The 19,720-nt window shown below is 38.6% G+C and overlaps 1 protein-coding gene across 6 annotated transcripts in view; it reads left to right on the forward strand.

Annotated features, from left to right (window-relative positions):
• Positions 1 to 19,720, forward strand: part of PCGF5 (polycomb group ring finger 5) — a 113,487-nt gene that overhangs the window by 63,509 nt on the left and 30,258 nt on the right. For 5 of the 6 annotated variants that reach the window (XM_027596594.2, XM_027596592.2, XM_027596597.2 and 2 more), the window contains 4 exons: positions 4,742 to 4,838; positions 11,030 to 11,085; positions 11,200 to 11,259; positions 13,605 to 13,753. In XM_027596594.2, the coding sequence (XP_027452395.1) occupies positions 4,742 to 4,838; positions 11,030 to 11,085; positions 11,200 to 11,259; positions 13,605 to 13,753 (362 nt within the window). Of the gene's footprint in view, positions 1 to 4,251; positions 4,337 to 4,741; positions 4,839 to 11,029; positions 11,086 to 11,199; positions 11,260 to 13,604; positions 13,754 to 19,720 lie in introns of all 6 variants that reach the window. The other variant, XM_027596596.2, reaches the window with a different exon arrangement.

Consider the following 19,720-nt stretch of genomic DNA (forward strand, 5'->3'; position numbering starts at 1 on the left):
GCCACCCAGGTGCCCCAATCCCATATTCCTTTGAATATGTTTTATCCTGTGACAGTACTATTTCCTAATGGTGAATAATAAAGTGACTTCTGACTGAATCTTTGGTCAGGATTTCCCAGTTCTTTTTTGGCTGCCTCAGTGAGAGAGCTTTGCAAAAGTTAGAATTCTGGTGCTAATCTCCCAGAGATTCAGATTTAATTGGTCTCGGATGTGGTTCATGAATCTGTTTTTTTTTTTTTTTTTTAATCTCACTGGTGATTGTGGTGATTTGAGAACCACTGCTTTTTTAAAAAACATATTTTTATTGAGGAATAACTGACATACTATATTGTATTAGTTTTAGGTATATAACAGTGATTCGATGTTTAGAAATGCTGCAAAATGGTCACCACAATAAGCCTAGTTACCATCTGTCACTGTATAAAGTTGTTACAGTAATATTGACTGTATTCCTTATGCTATACATTACATCCCATGTCTTACTTTATAACTGGAAGATGGTACCTCTTAATTCCCTTCACCTATTTCATTCATTCCCCCCCCCACCCTCTTCCCCTCTGGCAACATCAGTTCTCTACCTATGAATCTGTTTCTGTTTTGTTTGTTTCTTTTTTTTTTCTTTTTAGATGCCACATGTAAGTGAAGTCATTTGGTATTTGTTTTTCTCTAACTTATTTCACTCATCCTGTAGGTCCATCCATGTTGTTGTAAAGGGCAAAATTTCATTCTTTTTTTATGATGGGGTAGTATTTTATTTTATATCTATACACCCCAGAAAAAGAACCACTGCTTTAGGTGACAAATGACTCTTACTGTTACTAATTTGTACAACAATCTAGTTCAATATATAAGAAATGGTCAAAGGAAAGATTCGGTCTTAGTAAGCTTTAGGCAGAAGTTTAATGCTGTTTGTGATGGGCTAAATATAAACATCAGTTAAAAATATGAACTCTTAATGCAGGGACCAAGTGTTATTGATGTTAAGGTCTGTTGCATTAGGCCTGGAGCTGCACAGCTTGAGGATGGGTATCGCGTCTGCTACACAGCTGACCAGCTGGGGGCCGCCTGCTCAGGCTCTTAGTACTGCATTTCTCATTTGCCAAAGGGGGTGGTAAAAGTCCATCCTATAATCCATACAAAGCCTTGAGCCCAGAGCCTGATAATTTGGTTAGTGTTCAGTAAATGTTAACACTTGTTGCTATTTAGGTGTTTTTCCAACTAGGGATATCTTTGGTGAGCCTAACTCCCTTTCTGACTCAGGTATTTCTTGTGGCTACAGCACCTGTCTGTAGTAGCTGGTGAGAGTGAAAACTCTAGTTGGTCTTCATACAGTCTTAACCACAAGCAGGGACTTTTTCAACATCTTTCTTGGACCAGTTGAATTAACCAGTACAGCTGTTGAGCAGTTAGAAAGCTTGATATTAAATCTTAAGATATTTTAAAAATAAGTTTTCCAGCTAGTATAAACAAAATTATAAACTAAGAATCAAAGGTCAGTTTTGTAATGATGGTTTTTTTAAGCATCTAAGGGAAAGCAAATCTTCCTTTTACTTTTTTCGGTTTCACTGAAATTCTGGTCTGGATTTTCTCAGGTTCTAATTCATATTAGGTTGTGCTTTATTTAACAGCTTTTAAAAGCATGTGGAAAATGTATTTTCTACAGTTATTTTTTTAAAGGAATAAATAAGCTGCTTAGGGGGGTTATTTTGTGCAAAATATTTAGCTTAAAGGGAGGTCTAATTCTACAGACAGACATTTTTCAGGTTCCCAAATTAAGGGATAAGGCATTCTTTTTCTACATATTATAGGCCTATAGAAATAAAATTAGAAGAAAATGTGTCACATAGGCATGTGTTAAGAAAACGGACTCTTGATTGAAACCCTGGCTTTTCCCACTTACTCAGTGATTTTTGGCAAATTACTAAAGTTCTGCTCAGTTTCTTCAGCTGTAAGAGGCCTAATAATATTACCTAATAGGGTTATAATGAGGGTTAAATTATTAAATAGTGTTGAATTAAATAAATGAAGCATTTAGGGTGGTGCCTGATACAGTTGGTATTTTTACATAACATTCTTTTCCTTCATAAAGTTAAAATTCTTTAAAATTTGACATAAAATTTGTGATTTCATATCAGAAAACCTGGATTCAAGTCTCTGCTGCCATTCATCAGAGTAGGCAGGTAACCTAGCCTATGGAAACCTCTTCATATTCAAAAGTAGAATAAAGTACTGTATCTCAGATGTTGGTGTGAAAAATAAATTCACCTCCCAGTGGGGCTTTCTGCATCCCTCTAAAGCAGCACTCATTCAATAGAAGTAAAATGTGAGCCACTAGTGTAGTTTTAAATTTTCTGGTAGCCACATTTTAAAACAAGAAACAAATGAAATTAATTTTAATATATTTTATTTAATTCAGTACGTTTAAAATATCATAACATGTGATTGATATAAAATTGATGAGATTAAGTTTTTCATGGTGAGTCTTTGAATTCTGATGTACAGTTTACACTGAAAGCACATCCTAACTTGAACTAGCAGTATTTCAAGTGCTCAGCCACATGTGGCTAGTGGCTGCCATATTGGACAGTCCAGATCTAGATGCTGATGAATATTCCTCCTCAGCATCCTTGGGCACTGTGCTGCCTTCACCTTAAGCAGTGAACACAGCCTTATTCTTGAAACTGTATGCATGTCTGGATGGATGAGCCTTATATTTCTTCCTTTAGCAACCTAGATTAGTATCTTAGGCCCTGGGAAGAGAGGCTTCTTCCCTTAGTCTTTTGGCTGACCTGGATGAGGACTTGCTCTAGGCATGTCACATGCCTCTATTTGGGCCAAGGCTGGTAGACAGCCAGGAATTCCTGAACCCTTTGAGTATGATAAACCTTTTGAACCACAAGGATCAGAGCTCCAGGGTCAGATCAGAGATTCAGGATAGGATCAGGCTTTGTAATACTCTTCATTCTTGCCTCTTATCTGTCCTTTTTGCTTTCTTCCCAAATTTCAGAGACTTATCTAGTATCCCGGGAAAAGAGCAAATACCAGCAATCTTTTAAAAGAATTCAGCTTCTCTGTTCTCCACTTCAGTATAGCTTACCAAAAAAGTCCTCCCTTCCCAAACATTAACTTTTTTAAAAGACATGAAGAACCTTTTTGGGGCTAAGAGATTTTGGAAGACAGAGGAAGTATTCATATCTAAGCCTTTTAATTTTTAAGGTTTTCTGATACTGTCTTTCATCCAAATTTGAGAATTTTAGTGCAGGGGTATTGTCCTTAAAGCCGTATGTAATTGTAAAAAGAGGTAGAGAAAATGGGATTCGGGTGTACTTATCCAACAACAAAAAAAAATCTGCTCACATGTCATCTTCTTAGAAAGTCCTCCCGTGGCCACTCTAAAACAGCTGCTGGTGCTTAACGCTCTATCTACCTTTTGTTTGCTTGTTTGTAAATATCACGTGTTACTAACTAAAATTCTTTGTTTGCCTTTCCAAATAGAATGTAAGCTCCATAAAGGTATGGACTTTGTTTTGTTTGTCTCTACATCCCCAACTCTTAGTACAGTGCATGGCCTTCAGTGTCTGTTGAATCTATGAGTACATGAAAGGAAATACCAAGATACCATTCAGTATATATACTAATGACTTTAAAATTAGATACCTAGTAGAATTCTTCCTTGACCATTGTTGCTCTGACCAGCGTATGGGATATGCTTGAATTTTCAGACCTAATCTCAGAAGAATCCTAATGTTTACTTTTGATCAATTGTTTAGATAAACTTTTACTTTTAGTGTGGGGCATGAGGAGGGGGAAAAGAAATAGTTTATCGTGGAGTTGAAAAAGGGAGTTGGAGCTCATCTATAGCAGGTGAAAATTTCATAATATACAGAGTAATAAAATGGGGGGTATTGGGATAGGGAATTAGATCAAAAAATTTTTATAGTTCAGGTGCTGTAAATATGTTTAAAGGTTTTTGAGCAAGACAGTTGACATAGTAGGTAATAAAAACTTAGGGAAAAGGTGAGAGAGATTCATAGCCAGAAAGATTCGTACTTTTAAAGGAAGCGTAGGCTATATGGGCTAGTAGCCAAAAATCCACAAATCATATTTCTATTGTCTTTGTATAGAATATTTACTTAAAATCTTACTTATCCCTATAAGTTTCTCAGTTGTTGTTCTACTTTTCCTCTCATGCCTTTGTACCAACTTGATGCCACTACCCATACTTCATGCTCCATGGAATTATGAGCACAGACTCATCATGCTCTGCAAAGGCCAGAAGTTCCATTGTATTGAATGGTGCCCCCCGTTTGTCCCAGGAGCACCCTGCCAAAAGAAAGTAATCCAAACATGTTGAAAACTCTCCAGTTTTATTAAGAACTATTTATGTTGCATTCAAAAGAAGTTACTGCAGACTTACTAGTTTATACCTTTGTCCTTCTTTAAATGAGAAGAACAACTGTTTTATGTAAATAAACCAGCTTTTTCATAGTAATATGAATAAGTTATTTGGTTTGTGAATATATTTAAGAAAGCAACCAGCAGAGTAATATATACTTTTTATATAGTTGACTATAAGCTTCGTTTCAGTTTTTTTTTTTTTTTTTTTTACAATGTTAGAATTTTAAGTTTTATAAAGTTTGGTTAAAGAATAGTATATAGGCAATTCTGAAGGACTATTTCTGATTACATTTAGTTTAAGTTCAAATGATGCATTTTAATCTAATATCTTCTTTCTTCTTAGTCTGTAAGACTTGTATTGTCCAGCACTTTGAAGATAGCAATGACTGTCCAAGGTGTGGCAACCAAGTTCATGAGACAAATCCATTAGAAATGTTGAGGTAAGTAAATATACTTTATAATGAACTCTTTTTTTTTTTTAAGATTTTAGTCATTTATTAGTGAGAGAGAGAGAGAGAGCGAGCGAGCACAAGATGGGGGAGGGTCAGAGGGAAAAGCAGACTCCCCGCTGAGCAGGGAGCCTGATGTGGGGCTGGATCCCGGGACTCTGGGATCATGACCTGAGCCGAAGGCAGCCACTTAACCTAGGCACCCCAATTATATGAACTCTTAATATGTTTTATTATGCATCATAATATTTGTTAGCACCTTGAATCAGTTAGTACAGGTTTTATGAATTTTTTTATTTTCATTTTTAAGCATTTTGTTTCATTTTAAAGCATTTTATTAAGAGGAATTTAAAAATAAGTCTGTATATATTAAACATTAAATATTTAAGAAATATATTTCAAATTGTTTAAACTATAACTATCTCAGAGCTACCTTAGTTGTATTTATTTTTGGTATCTTAATATTCCACATATACTTTTAGCAACACGGTAGTAGAAAGAGGGCAGACCTAACAGTGAGATACCTAACAATAGTACCTTGGTACTGTTAATTTTTTAGTTATATCAAAAAAATATATAAACGTTTATGTAAAACCTAAAGAATTTTTTTTAAATGACTACCATTCACTTAAGTATAATTCTGTATTTTTAAAGCTGGAAGTAGTCTATAAGATCCTAATCTAAACCCTTTTTTTCCACATTAGGAAACTGAAACTTAGAGAAGTGACACAGCTTTAATGCATAAACAAAACATTAGAATTTTACACAAAACATGTAAAAGACTTTTGTTAATGTGCCCACTAGAAAATTTAAAATTACATATTTGATTCACATTCCTACTAGACATCGCTGATAAAGATGGTAGAAGGAGGATGGAAAACACTAGGAGGAATCATTCATTCAGAGATTTACTAAATGCCTGCTGTGTTCAGGCATCATACTAGGTGCTTGCGTGGGCAAAATACAACAAGATTTTTGCCCTTGTAGGGTTAATATTTTTGTGGGGAGAGATGGACAACAAACTGTATAATAAATAGATGGTACATTACAACGTAACAAAGGGGAAAAAAGAGAAGGTGCTGGTGAGGGGGATCAGCAGTGTGAAGGGAGGGGCAGATTGCAATTTTAAATGAAATGGTGAGGATAGGCCTCATTGGGAAGGTAAGCTTTGAGCAAAGAATTAATGGCCATGAGGTAGTTAGCCATATATAAATCAAGGGAAAGCATGCCTGTTCCAGATAAAGGGAGGCACCAGTGCAAAGGAACTAAGTCAGGAGTGCACCTGAAACTTGTTGGAGGAACATCAAGGAGACCAGTGAGTGAGGGAGAGAATAGTGGGAGATGAGGGCAGAGAGATAATGGGAGTCATGTAGGCCGCTGTAAAAGTGTAATCTTTTACTCTGAGTGAAATGGAGAACGACTACAAAGTTTTGGTTAGAGGATGGACATGACCTGGCTTAAAAGGATCATTTTGAGGACCATGTTGAGAATACACTGTATATCGCAAGACAAAGGTGGAAGCAGGGAGAGCAGCTAGAAGGTAATCCAGGTAAGAGACGGTAGCCACAGAGGGCGCAAGAGATGGTTATATCCTAGATAGAGTCTGAAGGAAGATCCAGCAAGATTTGCTGGTGGATTGGATAGAGTATGAGAGAAAGAGTAGACCCTGACCTGAGATTCCTGACTGAGCAACTGGAATAATGGAGTTGTCATTAACTGAGACAGGGAAGACTAAGGATGGAGCAGCTTTGGGGAAGGGGTAGATTGGGAGTTTGGCTTTGTACATGTTGAGTCTGTTAATCATTTCAGAGGAGAGAGAAGGTTGGCAGGTGGATATACAAGTCTGTGGTTCAAGGGAGAGGTCTGGCTGGAGATAAATATTTGGTAGTATTCATATAGAAGGTATTTAAACTGTGAGACATGGGATGAAATCCATTGAGGGAGTACAGAGAGAGAATAGAGGACCAAGGATTGTGCCTTGGAGCATTCCCACATTGAGAGATCAGAGTGAGGAGAAGGAACCAGCAAAGGAAGCTGAAAAGGCTCAGTCAGTGGAATAGAAGGAAAATCCAGGAGTGTGGTTTGGAAGCCAAGTGAAGAACATGTCAGATGTTGTTCCTGGAGTCAAGTAAAGTGAAGACAATTGATGGTTGGACTTAACAAGATGAAGGTCATCAGCCTTGACAAGAGCACTTCCAGTAGAGTCATGAGGCAAAAACCCAATTGGATTGTTTCAAGAGCAAAAGGGAGAAAGAATAATTAGAAACAGGGAGTATAGACAACTCTTTCAAAGTTTTGCCACAAATGGAAGCAAAGAAATGGGATAGTAGCTGTTAGGGGAAATACAGTCAAGAAGGTTTCTGTTGTATTTGATACAAGCCAAAAAAATGGCTTGTTTGAAGGGAATGGTCCAGTAGAGAACAGAAGGTTAGTAATGTAGGAGAGTGGAGTGGAGGGAGGATTGGTGAAACAATGTTCTTGGTAGATGAGCGGGAATGGAATCTCATAGAGTGAGAGAGGAGACTGGCTTTATATAGGAGCACTGACAGATCATCTGTAGCAACAGGCAGGAGGGCAGAGTATATGTGGGTGCATGGGCTGTAGGCACATATGGTGGTCAGAGTCTGGAAGTTTTTCATAGAGGAGAAAATGTTATCAGCCAAGAGTAAGGATTGAAAGAGGGGATGTAATGGTTTGAGGAGAGAAAAAATTGTGCTATCCAGGAATATGAGAGAATAAATAGACTGGAGAAGTATAGTAGGATTCCTAGCAACTTTAGAGGCACATCAGGGTTGTAGTTAGGAATTTGTAGGGGTGTGGTTGTGTTTTTTCTAGCCATGGATGCAGGTTAATGAAGAATTGGATTTAGCCAGTGTTGTGGTTGTAGCAAATAATTTTGAGCAAGTGAGAGAGGGAAAAACAAGGGAATCAAAGGTACGTTGCAAGGGTATGGTTTTAATGACTGACCTTGGAGTAAATCCGTCCTAAACTGGATAGGAGAGAACATCAGTTTGGTGAGGAATGCCTCAGAGGAACAGAAATGAAACTGGTCAGTTCCTGATCTGTTTGAGAACAGTGAGAACTAGTTCCTCTAAAGAATTTGGGAATAGGTACATAGAAAATGAAGAAAAGGAAGCAATCACTAACACTAGAGAAAGAAAAAAGTTGAATGAGGGGATGTCTATAATCAGAGTACACTGTAAATATTTATATAATTATAACCATGTAAACACCTCTTATTAAACCAAAAAATGGTAATAAAAGTATATCAGGAGATGAGAGTATAGTATACATTGGGAAGAAAGAGGGCTGGCAAGATGGTATCAGAGAACCAAATCTTTATTTTCCATAAAAGGAAGTCCAAAGAATCTAGACGGCAGAAAAGGCATGGCTCCCAGAAGAAACAGGTTGGATTTGAAAGTGGCTGCCCCTGGGGTTGTAAGAATTAGGAATGGGGAAGGATGGGGCATGAAAATGTTGTATTTTAATAAAAGTTTTGTGAGGAAGTTTGATCTGTAAATTAGTGTGTGTATTACTCTGATAAAAAAATATTAAGAAAAATACTCTTAAGTGCTACTCTTAAATAGTCTGGGGGAGGACTTTGTGAATGAGTCAGTATTTGAATTAAGTCTTGAAGAATAAGGTAACATTGATTGGGTTGGAGAGCAAGAAAAGAGTATATGAGCCAGGATGGAGAGCATGAGGGAGGAAAACAGATTGGAAGTGACAAGGCATTCTTAGGGATAATTGAATAAGGCAGTTGGCTAGAGAAGAAAGACAATAATACCAGTTACAGTTTTAGGTTGGACTCAAGTTATATAAACACTCAAAGCCAGGTGGTGGGAAGAAATTAGATCCTGAGCAGGCAGATAATGATCAAATTAGTGCTTAAGGAAGATTCACTATGAGCATGTCAACTTAAAGGGAGGGAGCTCTGTGCTGTCCTGTCAGTAGGGTGGCAGCTGGTGGATTGGAAGCATGGAAAGTGTGGGAAGACAAGGTGGGAGAAACATGGAGAAGGTGTGGTCAGTGGGGCTGGGTGAGTAAATGTGTGAATTGAGAGGGGGTTGGGGGAAGGCTCAGCTGATTCTTGCAGTTTGAGTCTATTTGGGTAAGAGATGGTATCGTTTCTAAATTTGACTTTTTAAAAAGTAAGACACTGAGAGGTATTCAGTATTTTGTTGAAGGATAGTTGGGACAGTCTTGACAGTGATGAGCAAAAGGAGGTGCTTGAGATCCTCAGTATTGGTTAGAAACACAGCACTTGAGCTCAGCAGAGAGGTGTAATGCATATTTTTGTGTGTGTACACATGTAATCTGCCTGTATGTTAGTCTTCAAGCCATAAACGTGGATGTGGTCACCCAGGCAGGGCAGCCTGTAGAAGAGGTCGGAGAGTACAGAGTGCACAGCAATGGGGAACACTCAAATTTTGAGGTAGTTGGAAAAAGAAAATTACTTACGGACAAAGAAAAGTAGACAGAGAAAAGAACCAGGAAGGGGAATTTTCAAGGGGCAGTGTTAGGCAACAATGTCAAACTGCTATAGAGCAATATAGGAGAAAAATTACTTTTAAAAATCATCTACAGGGCACCTGGGTGGCTCAGTCGTTAAGCGTCTGCCTTAGGCTCAGGTCATGATCCCAGGGTCCTGGGATCAAGCCCCACATCAGGCTCCCAGCTCTGGGGGAAGCCTGCTTCTCCCTCTCCCACTCCCCCTGCTTGTGTTCGCTCTCTCGCTGTGTCTCTTATCAAATAAATAAATAAATTTTTTTAAAAAATCATCTACAGTTTTTAAACTGTAATTCTAAAACAAGAATTTAAACCTATTCAGTGTGGAAGTTACGGTGATTTCAGTAGAGTAAAAGAAGCAAAGCCCAGAGTGTGTGGCAGAAATAATGTCGATCATGCTTTCAGACTTTTCTAGTTGGAAGAAAAGATTGAGAAGCTGCTAACAGCTTGAAAAGACAATAGGTTCAGCAAAGGTTTTGGGGTTTTTTAGATGTGAGAAAGTTGTACGTGTTTGTATTCTAGAAGAGTAATGCTGCTGAGCCGGTGAGGGGGATGGGGAGAGAAAAGGGCTGTGGGAGCAGGAGGAGACTGAAGGACCAGCCATGCAGCCACGGGAAGGTGGCGTTTCACTCCTCCATGGCCAGGAAAGGAAATGGGGAAAAAATGTAAATCAGTATTTACATTTCTTATATCGGAAGATAGAATGATTGAAAGGTCTAAATTGGGGGCGCCTGGGTGGCTCAGTCGTTAAGCGTCTGCCTTCGGCTCAGGTCATGATCCCAGAGTCCCGGGATCGAGCCCCGCATCAGGCTCCCAGCTCTGGGGGAAGCCTGCTTCTCCTTCTCCCTCTCCCATTCCCACTCCCCCTGCTTGTGTTCCTGCTCTCACTGTGTCTTTGTCAAATAAATAAATAAAATCTTTAAAAAAAAAAAAAGTCTAAATTGCTCAGAAGAAAGGAATGGATATTATTTCCTTTACTACAGGAAAGAGCCAGAGTGATGGTAGAGAGTTTGAGAGCAGGTATATCAGCTATTGCTGCATAACAAACCAGTCCTAAATTTCATGTTTAAAACAGTAATAAAAGCGTTTATTATTCTTCACACGTCTATGTGGTTCACAGACCTAGGTAATTCTTTTGGTCTTGCCTGGGCTCACTCAGGAGACCCCAGTGAATGAATGAGTCTAAGATGGCCTCAGGGCAGCCTGGCATGTCCATGGTGTCCCATCCTCCAGACTGGTTCTCAGGGTGGCAGGATTCTAGGAGCGAGTGCACAGAATTGTGGGAGGCCTCTTAAGGCTTTGGCTCTGAGCTAAGCACGGTGTCACCTGTGCCACATTTGGTTGGCCTAATCACGTTTCAAGGCTAGCCCATGTATATGCTTGAGGTGAGGAAATAGATACCATCCCTTAATTGAGGGAGGACTTTCAAAGTCCTGTTCAAAGACCAGAGATGTAGAGAGAGCTGGGGACTGGGACCATTTTTGTAATCAATCTGCCCCTGCAGGAAAGGCTAGAAATGGGTATGCTCCGCATGCAGAGTTTGGTGTAATAGATGTGCTAAAATTGTCTACGTCTTGTATTCTGTAACACATGTAAGATACAGTTCTCTAACTGCTTAAATAGTGGATTTTGATATCTTCATTGTTAGTATATTCTTTTTTCCCCTTTGGAAGGTTGGATAATACATTAGAGGAAATTATATTTAAGCTGGTCCCTGGACTACGAGAACGTAAGTTGCTTTTTGGCTTCTTGCAGATTTTTGTGTTCTATGAAGTTAACATTTCTATTAAAGATTTCATGATTGTTTCTATTATTTTTATATTTCTTTTTTCTTTTAAATTAGAGGAACTTGAGCGTGAATCTGAATTTTGGAAGAAAAATAAGCCTCAAGAAAATGGACAAGGTGACTTTTATGTCTGTATCTGATACAGTCTCTCAAAGTGGCTAGCTTTTTGTAGCTTTGGTGAATTAATCTCTCTTCAAGCTCAGATTTCTCCGGTACAAAATTCATGTAGCCCTTCATTTACATTATGATCCTTTTATATAAAACCATGAGATGATATATACATGTGTGTCAATCTGGAGTCAACGCCGATGAAGGCAATTGAAAGTAGAGAAAATTGGACTTTGGGAAGAGAAAAAGGAGATAAAACTGAAAACTGATCACTGATTATAGCAGTATTTGCTGGAGAGCTAAAGGAAACTGAAGAAATAGCCATAGTCTGCATCTAAACACTGGGGGGTTTTCTGTTTTATTTATCTTATTTTGTATGTTTGTTTTATTGGGGAAGGAGCCAAGATGTGGCTGAGTGCCAGATCAGGGGATCTGTCTATGCTCTGATAATCTGGAATTACATGTTTATAGGTGGAACTCAGATGATATAAATTTATATATCCTGAGATATGAAAAATAATTCTAGTTGCTTATGGGAATTTTCCCCATCACTTACACAGAGTGTCCACATTTCTCTTCTGGGTCCCAGGAGACTCTGCCATCAGTTTTTAATAATAATCTCAGCAAAGTGACAAACATTACTGGGCAGAGAAAAGGCTTTTCAGTATGTATAGTTCACACAATGGGGAAAAAAAAGCATAACATACCTGAAATTAAAAGGAATAGTATGCTTTTCCCACTGTTATTTAATATGAGATTTATTTCAGGATAGCCTAAATACCATTGAAATCTTTTAATGATGTATGCGTGTTTTTATAGGCTCATTGTGAGCTTAAGATCATAGGATTATCAGTTACATACCATTAAGATAGGTGAGGAAATCCTGTCTTTCTCATTTCATCTGTATTTTATTAATTCAACTTAACTGTTCAAGGCTGGCTTCCAATAGCAGGGGAGGTTTGAGAATAGTTTCAATTACTGGAATAAGGTAGGGAGGGATTATTTTTTATCTGTAACAACAAAATGAGCAAAGAAGCCCAAGCTTGACAAAAAAATGACTCCAGTAAAGTATAAATAATATAAAGTTGACTAAATGTTCAAATTTTTTACTATCTTTTCAAGAGAACAGGAAACCAAGGGATTGTCATCATAAGGTATATAGTAGGTTTAGTCCAGGACTCAGTGTATCTTATAGACTCATGAAGGACCACAGCCTACTTTGTGTGTATCTCCCTTTACCCATATTTCTCCCTTTTTAAAGTATTTTATAATGTTTTGTCTTGAGTTTGGCTAGAGAATGTGAATCTTTTCTTGGTGCTGGGAGTTCAGTTCATAAAAGGCAGCTCCTGTCTATGTGGATTCCACATAGAAGAAAGAAAGCAGAAGAAAGAGAACCCACCTGCCCTTTATGATACAACTGTATTGCTTTTATTAGGCAGTAAAGAGGGGCTAACCTGTTATTTTTTTTCCTGGGATTTTCTTTACCTTTCCCTGAATCTCTGCTTCACCCCAAGTTTGGATACTTCTCTTATAGGTGCCCACGTAGTCTATTTTTACCTCTTCCATCAGAGTCATTATCAATACTTCTCCATCTGTTTTCTTTACTTGCCTGTATCTCCTCCTGTACCCTGACCACTATGAGGGTGAGGATGAGAACACTCTGGTTTCAGTATTCCCCCAAGCCTAGCACAATGCATGTCAAACACAGAGTGAAAGGGACTCTGTAAAGAAATGAATTGGCACATGCGTTGTATTATATGTAGGCTGCAGGTACTTCATAGGTTAAATACATTTGTATGAAACGAAGTATGCGATTCAGATTTCTTTACTGGATTTTTAACATTACATGGCTACATACGTGTTTTAAAAAGCTAATTCATTCTACTCATATTTCACTAGCTGGTTTTATGAGTATCTAATAATTTGAAATTTTGAGAACTCAAAGACTATTTTATACTTTGAAAAGAGTACTTGGTTTCAAATTTGAATATATATAGAATTTGGAATATTTTTATATCCCGTCTACTTTCTAAGTGGTCTAATCATTAATTGCAATCATTTTTCTGGCCAGATAAAGCTAGTTCTGAATCTTTCATTTGGATATCCCAGTGAGCTGAGAAATTTTAGGTTATGTTAATAAGTCACTGATGGCTTTTTATAAAAATATTTCCATTGTTGAGTTGGTTGGAACATTTTAAAAATATTAAAATTTTCAGTTATTCTTCATCAAAACAAAAATGTTTAAAAAGCATTTCTTAGTTTTTTAAACATTTTTGTTTTGATGATTTTTTTGTCTTGATTACTTTAAAATCAACTTGGAGTTACATCTAACTTGGTTTGTTTAAAATATACAGATGATACTTCAAAAGTTGACAAACCTAAAGTAGATGAAGAAGGTGATGAAAATCAAGATGATAAAGACTATCACAGAAGTGACCCACAAATTGCTATATGTCTAGATTGTTTACGAAATAATGGACAATCAGGGGACAATGTAGTAAAGGTGAGTGGACAAGCACAGTTTCTATTTTTATAATCATTTTATAGTAAATCTTTGAGAATTTGTTGATGAATTTGGCTAGTGCTTGCTTTCAAAATTTTTATTAACATCATCAAGTAGAATACCATTCTCTGACAGCCCCATAGCAACCAACAAATGACCAAACAATTGCTTACTCCAGGCACCGGATTTCCAGCCCCCACAACTGAACAGTCCTGGGCCAATGCTACCACCTAGTGGCTAATTCCAAGAATCACGCCTCTCTTTCTCTGTCACCTCCTTTTATACCTTTGTTGGGAGTTCATATACATTGTTTCTCTCTTTTTATGTGTGGTAACCAATTCAGACTCAAATCATTACATCACAGTGTCTCCAACTCTTTCATTCATCCTCTCCTCATTTTCTTTTTCTATTTTTATTTGAAACTCAAAAAGCCATCCATGTCGTGGCTAATACATTTTATAAATAATATAATTGGTTGTGAAGTAAAATTGGGTGTCCTAAAGTGCCTGTTAACTTTGAAAGTCCTTAAAGGCTCCCATATATTTCCTGTAGAATCTCCATTTCTAATCCTGTTTCCCCCTGTATCTACCTGCTAATTTGACCTTTTTGTGAAGGATCTATATACTAGAGAGTTTAAAACACCCTATTCACTTTTATTTACTTTCTTTAAATGGTGTAATTTAAGTAATGATTTTTTTATTGCAAGCAACTTCCCTTTTCATTATAAATGTTCACTACTGTAGCTCTTAGATTTTTGTCAATGATTGAGTATTGTTTTTCTCTTTATACTCCATGTTTTATGCAAGTACCTATATTCAGTGTCTCTTTTTCTCTTTTACTTCCTCTGTATAAATCTGTGAATGGGTTGAATTTTTCACTAATACCTTAAATGATATTTTCCTGTTAGGAAATTAAAAGCAGATACTTTTTCAACTCAGATTAGTTTTCCCAGCATCTTACAACAAAGATATAGGAGCATAGTGACTCAGTTAAGAGATAAGAAAAAAATTCTTCACTCAAGGAATTTTAGTTAGGACTCTCACATACAAACAAACAGAATGATTTAGTTAAGAGGGGTTGGTTGGACAAGGCATGTAATCATCTGTGGCAATCTTTAGAGAAGTGGCCATGGGACCTATTTATCCTTCCACACTTCTCTTGGTTTTTATGCTTCCTTTTTGTGAGTCTTTTTTCAGGGTTTTTGAAAACCTTATACTAGTTGTTTCTGTTAACCTCTTTTTTAAGAGATTCATCTTAATGGAGATTGTGATCATCCTTTAGCTCTCTGATAGGAGTTACTATCTTGTAAATTGTCTTGTATCTTGAAAATTAAGTCAGTAGAAAAGCTGAATATCTTTCATAAATAAATGTGAAGTATACTTCTTTTGGATTTCTAGTATGAAAGTTATAAAGCATTGCATTTTAGAGATTCATCTGAAAAATTACCCCTTGCCTTGATATTCTCTTGACATCTTTGACACTTCACCATCCCAGTTGACCTTTTATCCATTCACTCTTTCCTTTTTAGACTTTTCTTCCTCCTTGTGCCTTCTATTCATAAAACAACTTTCATAGCTTATGTGAATTCTACTTTGCTTCCCTGATTCCCACCTTTTTTCTCTGGCTATTCCTATACTGTCTCTAATTCTTCCTGGCTTTTGCTTGATATATGTGAGTACCTCCTAAGACCTTGTCTTCCACTCAATTATTCTTTCTCTGGATTTATCCTAGGAGGTCACTTCTGTTTTTTGTGACTTCAGTTCTGCAAAGAACTTTTAAATCCCCATTTCCAACCCTGCCATCTCTCCCAAGTTGAAGAATTAAGTAACTACTTTTAAATATCTCAGTTGGAAGTTTTACTAACACCTGAAACTTAACATGTTTAAAGACAAATTCATTATACTTCCACCTAACTTTACTCCAAACCTGCTATCTCGGTTATCACTACCATCTTTGTACCAGTCATACAAGTTCAAAACCTTGGAGTCATTCCTGACCTTTTACTGTTTTCCTTCAACCAGCCATAAGTCCTGAAAACTTTCCCTCAGTCTAGTGCTGCTCACCTTGTATAGATTTTTTAAAGCAGTCTTTAAAGTGTTCTCTGTACCTTTAATTTCTCTTATTATCCAGGACTGAGGCTACAGCCTGAAGGTATGGTCCAGAGTCATGGCCAATATCAGGAGCAGATAGGATATATTTTAGGCTCTATGGAACTCCCAACAAAGGTATAAACAGAGAGATGAAATATGGTCTCTGTTGCAACTACTCAGCTTACTCATTATAGCACTATAAGGCTAAAGCAGCCTTAGACGATAGTGAATGAACTGGCTTGTGTTCCGATAAAACTTCACTTACCAAAATAGATAATTTTGTCTTGAGAGCTGTGGCCATAGTTTGCCTACAGAATCAAATCTTACCTCCTTATGTTGGCATTCAGGACCTTTCACTAGCCCCTATCTTGATAAGTTTATCACCCATTATACCTATCAGTGAATCCTCCTCAAGACAAATGATTATTGCCTTATATCTGACAAAGGATTATATTAATATTTAAAACCCTCTAAAACAGAAATGCTTCCTTTTTTGGCATGTTCTTGCCTCTTCTCACCACTTTGCTATGCTTCTGTCAAGACCCAAGCAGAGACCTCTATTCTTTGTGATGCTTTTTTGACCCTTAGTGAATCCCTTCTCTGAAATTCTCTAGGATTTGCATTTATAACTCGGTTAGGTGGTTGTTTATTAAATCAGCATTCATTGTGTTCCTGAAGGTACCAGGTACTGATGCTGTCTTTTATCTTTTGGGGATGATTGTAAACCCCTTCAAGGCAAAGAAATCATGTCTGTGTTTCTTTATAGCCTTCTCAGGCACCTCACTCCTCTGCAGGAGGGTGTGATTCTCAAACGTGGTGGTGTAGTTGCATGCACAGTTTATACTTACTACTTTTGTAATTCCAAAAATCAAAGTCAAGAGCAGGAAGGCAGTGAAAACAGTAGCATAAGGACCTTTAAAAATTCACTCTTCCATAAAAGCAGTGAAAAAAACTGCCCCCAAAAACCCTCTCAGAATCAATTTTCTTAGGAATTTGATAATTAATCAAAGGTTTGGCACACTTGGGTGGCTCATTCATTAAGTGTCTGCCTTCTGCTCAGGTCACGATCCCAGCCAGGGTCGGAGCCCTGCATCAGGCTCCCTGCTCAGCGGGGAGCCCTGCTTCTCCCTCTCCCACTGCCCCTGCTTGTGCTCGCTCTCTTGCTCTCTCTCAAATAAATAAAAATCTTAAAAAAAAAAAAAAAGCTTGCAGAAACCCATAGAGCATTTGATCAAGAAAATGGTGTGAACAGTGAGGTTTGTGGCATTTTAACTTGCCTTAGTCCAATCCCGCCACTCTCCATTTTAGGAGTAGCCTTTCAGGTACCAAAGGGCAGAACAGAGGTGGAACTCTTTCAAAGCCTAATTGCCAAATAATTGTCATTATTTGAGCTGTCTGGTCATTCCTGGAACACCCCACTTATAGGCTGTCTATATTGTGCCTGACGTGGCGCTTGCCCCGTAGAAAAAACATCTGTGCGCTGGGAAGGGCAGAGCGTTTTTTAGAACCAATTAACCGACAAATATTTGAACTTCATGGCTGTCTGAGGTATAGATGACGTTTGGGGCATCTTGAAAAGCTGATAAATAAGATGTCTATAGATATCAAAGCCTGTAGAAGCTTTGGAAAAGTTCTAACATATTCCTGGGAATCTGCAAGTCCAAGCATATACGTAGGACTATGTACATGCTCAGGGAAGATCTCAGGCAGCCTTAAGCTCTCACTTCTGGCTGACCTTGAGGCTCTGCACAGCAGGATGTGAAGATTAAGGCAGAGTTGTCAATAACCTGGTTGAGTATTGGAGGTGTGCCCCAAAACACATGGTCTCCTAGCAAAGACTAGGAGATTTATTGGTTCCAAGGGTATAAGGAAATCTCTGTTCAGTCACTAGCCAACCAATAGGTGGAAACTTCAGCGGCCACATATTATAAAGAATACAGGCTTCACAGAATTAGTTTAGGAAAGTCACTAAACAAAGAGAAACAGCAAGATACAGCCACAATAACAAACCCTCTGAGGCAGATGGGCACTGGATTTCCACTGTTGCCACATTATATTATTTTAAACGTCAAGTTTTCAACAAAAAATTATGACACAAATAGAGTTAAAGTACAGCTGATATATAGGAAAAGTAATCAGAACTGTCCCTGGAGAAGTCCAGACATTAGACTTATGAGGTACAGATTTTAAGGCCTCCATTTTAAATGTGTGAAGAAGACTGAAAGAAACCATATGTGAACATTTAAATGAAAGTGTAAGAGCAGAGCTGAGGGCCAAATAGGATCCTGAACTCACCGTGTCCCACAGACAGACCAAAGCAGCAACTGTATCTATTGCCACTAATTTCAAAAATGACCTCAAGACTGCCAGAACAGTATTCCACAGCTAGTCATAGAGAGGCAGCTACGTCAAAAAGGGTAAAAGTGAAGATATGGTTGGGAACACAGCAGGAATGTCACAGGCACAGAGGAGCAAGGAGATCAGACTCCACACCGGTCACCCCCAGCCCTGGGGACCTTCACTGGGAAGATGGTCCTTATAATGTCTGGCTTTGAAAATCAGTGGCGCTTAACCCCAGGAGAGCTAGTGGGTGATAGGAAACCAAGTTCCCGCCCTCAGAAAGCCAACACACTAACGTGGCCTAAAACACAGTATAGCAGCAGCAGTTTGAAAAGATTTGAGGTATACATGAAGGATATTTGTTGACTAATCTTAGGACCTGTACCGGTGGGGCAGGGTTCTACAGATTTCTCCAGGAACAAAACTTTGCAGGTGCTGTTTTTCTTGCCCTCCCCAGCCTAGATAGCCGGATGCTTGCAGAAGCCAATTCTGACACACTCCATCTACCTTGCTAGCACCACATACCTGAGCCCAGGGTTCCCCTGGAGAAGATTTGCCCCACTGAACACATTGAGTTCTGCAGAGATCCCTCCAAAGTGACTTATGCCCTCGGGAGGGGAACTCTTAACCCCACACACCCTTAGCCAGGCCTTTTAGCTGGCTACACGGGGAGCAAGGCCTGCCCTTCAGTGCCTGCAGCTGTTGCAGACGCTAATGGCAGACAGCTAGAATGAGTACCAGTCCCACTCACCAGTGAGCCCATGGCAGCTGCAGCCAAGCCTCTCAGTTGGCCATGCAGGAAGCAAGCCCTACACATCATTTTGTACCCACACCTTTCCCAGCAGCTAAATGAAGACAGCTAGGCTGTGTGCTGGCCCCCACCCACGAGCAAGCCATGGCAGTTTGAGCTGGACCTCTTAAAAACATGGGGAACAAACCCTGCCCAGTCTGCCCACAGAATGGCCAAATGGGCTGAAGGCCATTTTGACTCACCAGCATGTCCACAGCAATCACAGTTCAGCCACAACAGGAAGGTGTACGCAGCCCACACAAGGGACACACCTGAGCACCTTGTTCTGGTGACCAGGAGGTATTGTGCTAAAGGGACCTCTTCTACACAAGGCCACTTATTTCAAAACCAGGAGATGTAACTGACTTACCTAATACATAGAAACAGAGAGTTAGACAAAATGAGGGGACAGAGGAATATGTACCAAATGAAAGAACAAGATAAAACAACGGAAGAGCTAAACAAAATGGAGATAAGCAATGTGCCTAATAAAGAGCTCAAAGTAATCATCATAAAGATACTCACCAGACTTAGGGTACCTGGATAGCTCAGTCTGTTAAGTGTCTGCCTTTGGCTCAGGGTCCTGGGATCGAATGCCGCATCAGGCTCCCTGCTCAGTGGGCAGTCTCCCTCTCCCCTCCCCCTACTTGTGCATGCATGCACACTCTCAAATAAAAAATAAAAATCTTAAAAAAAAAAAAAAAAGATACTCACCAGACTTGAGAAAAAAGTGCATGAACTCACTGA

The sequence above is a fragment of the Zalophus californianus genome, chromosome 15 (assembly GCF_009762305.2).
Source record: "Zalophus californianus isolate mZalCal1 chromosome 15, mZalCal1.pri.v2, whole genome shotgun sequence".
NCBI lineage: Eukaryota > Metazoa > Chordata > Mammalia > Carnivora > Otariidae > Zalophus > Zalophus californianus.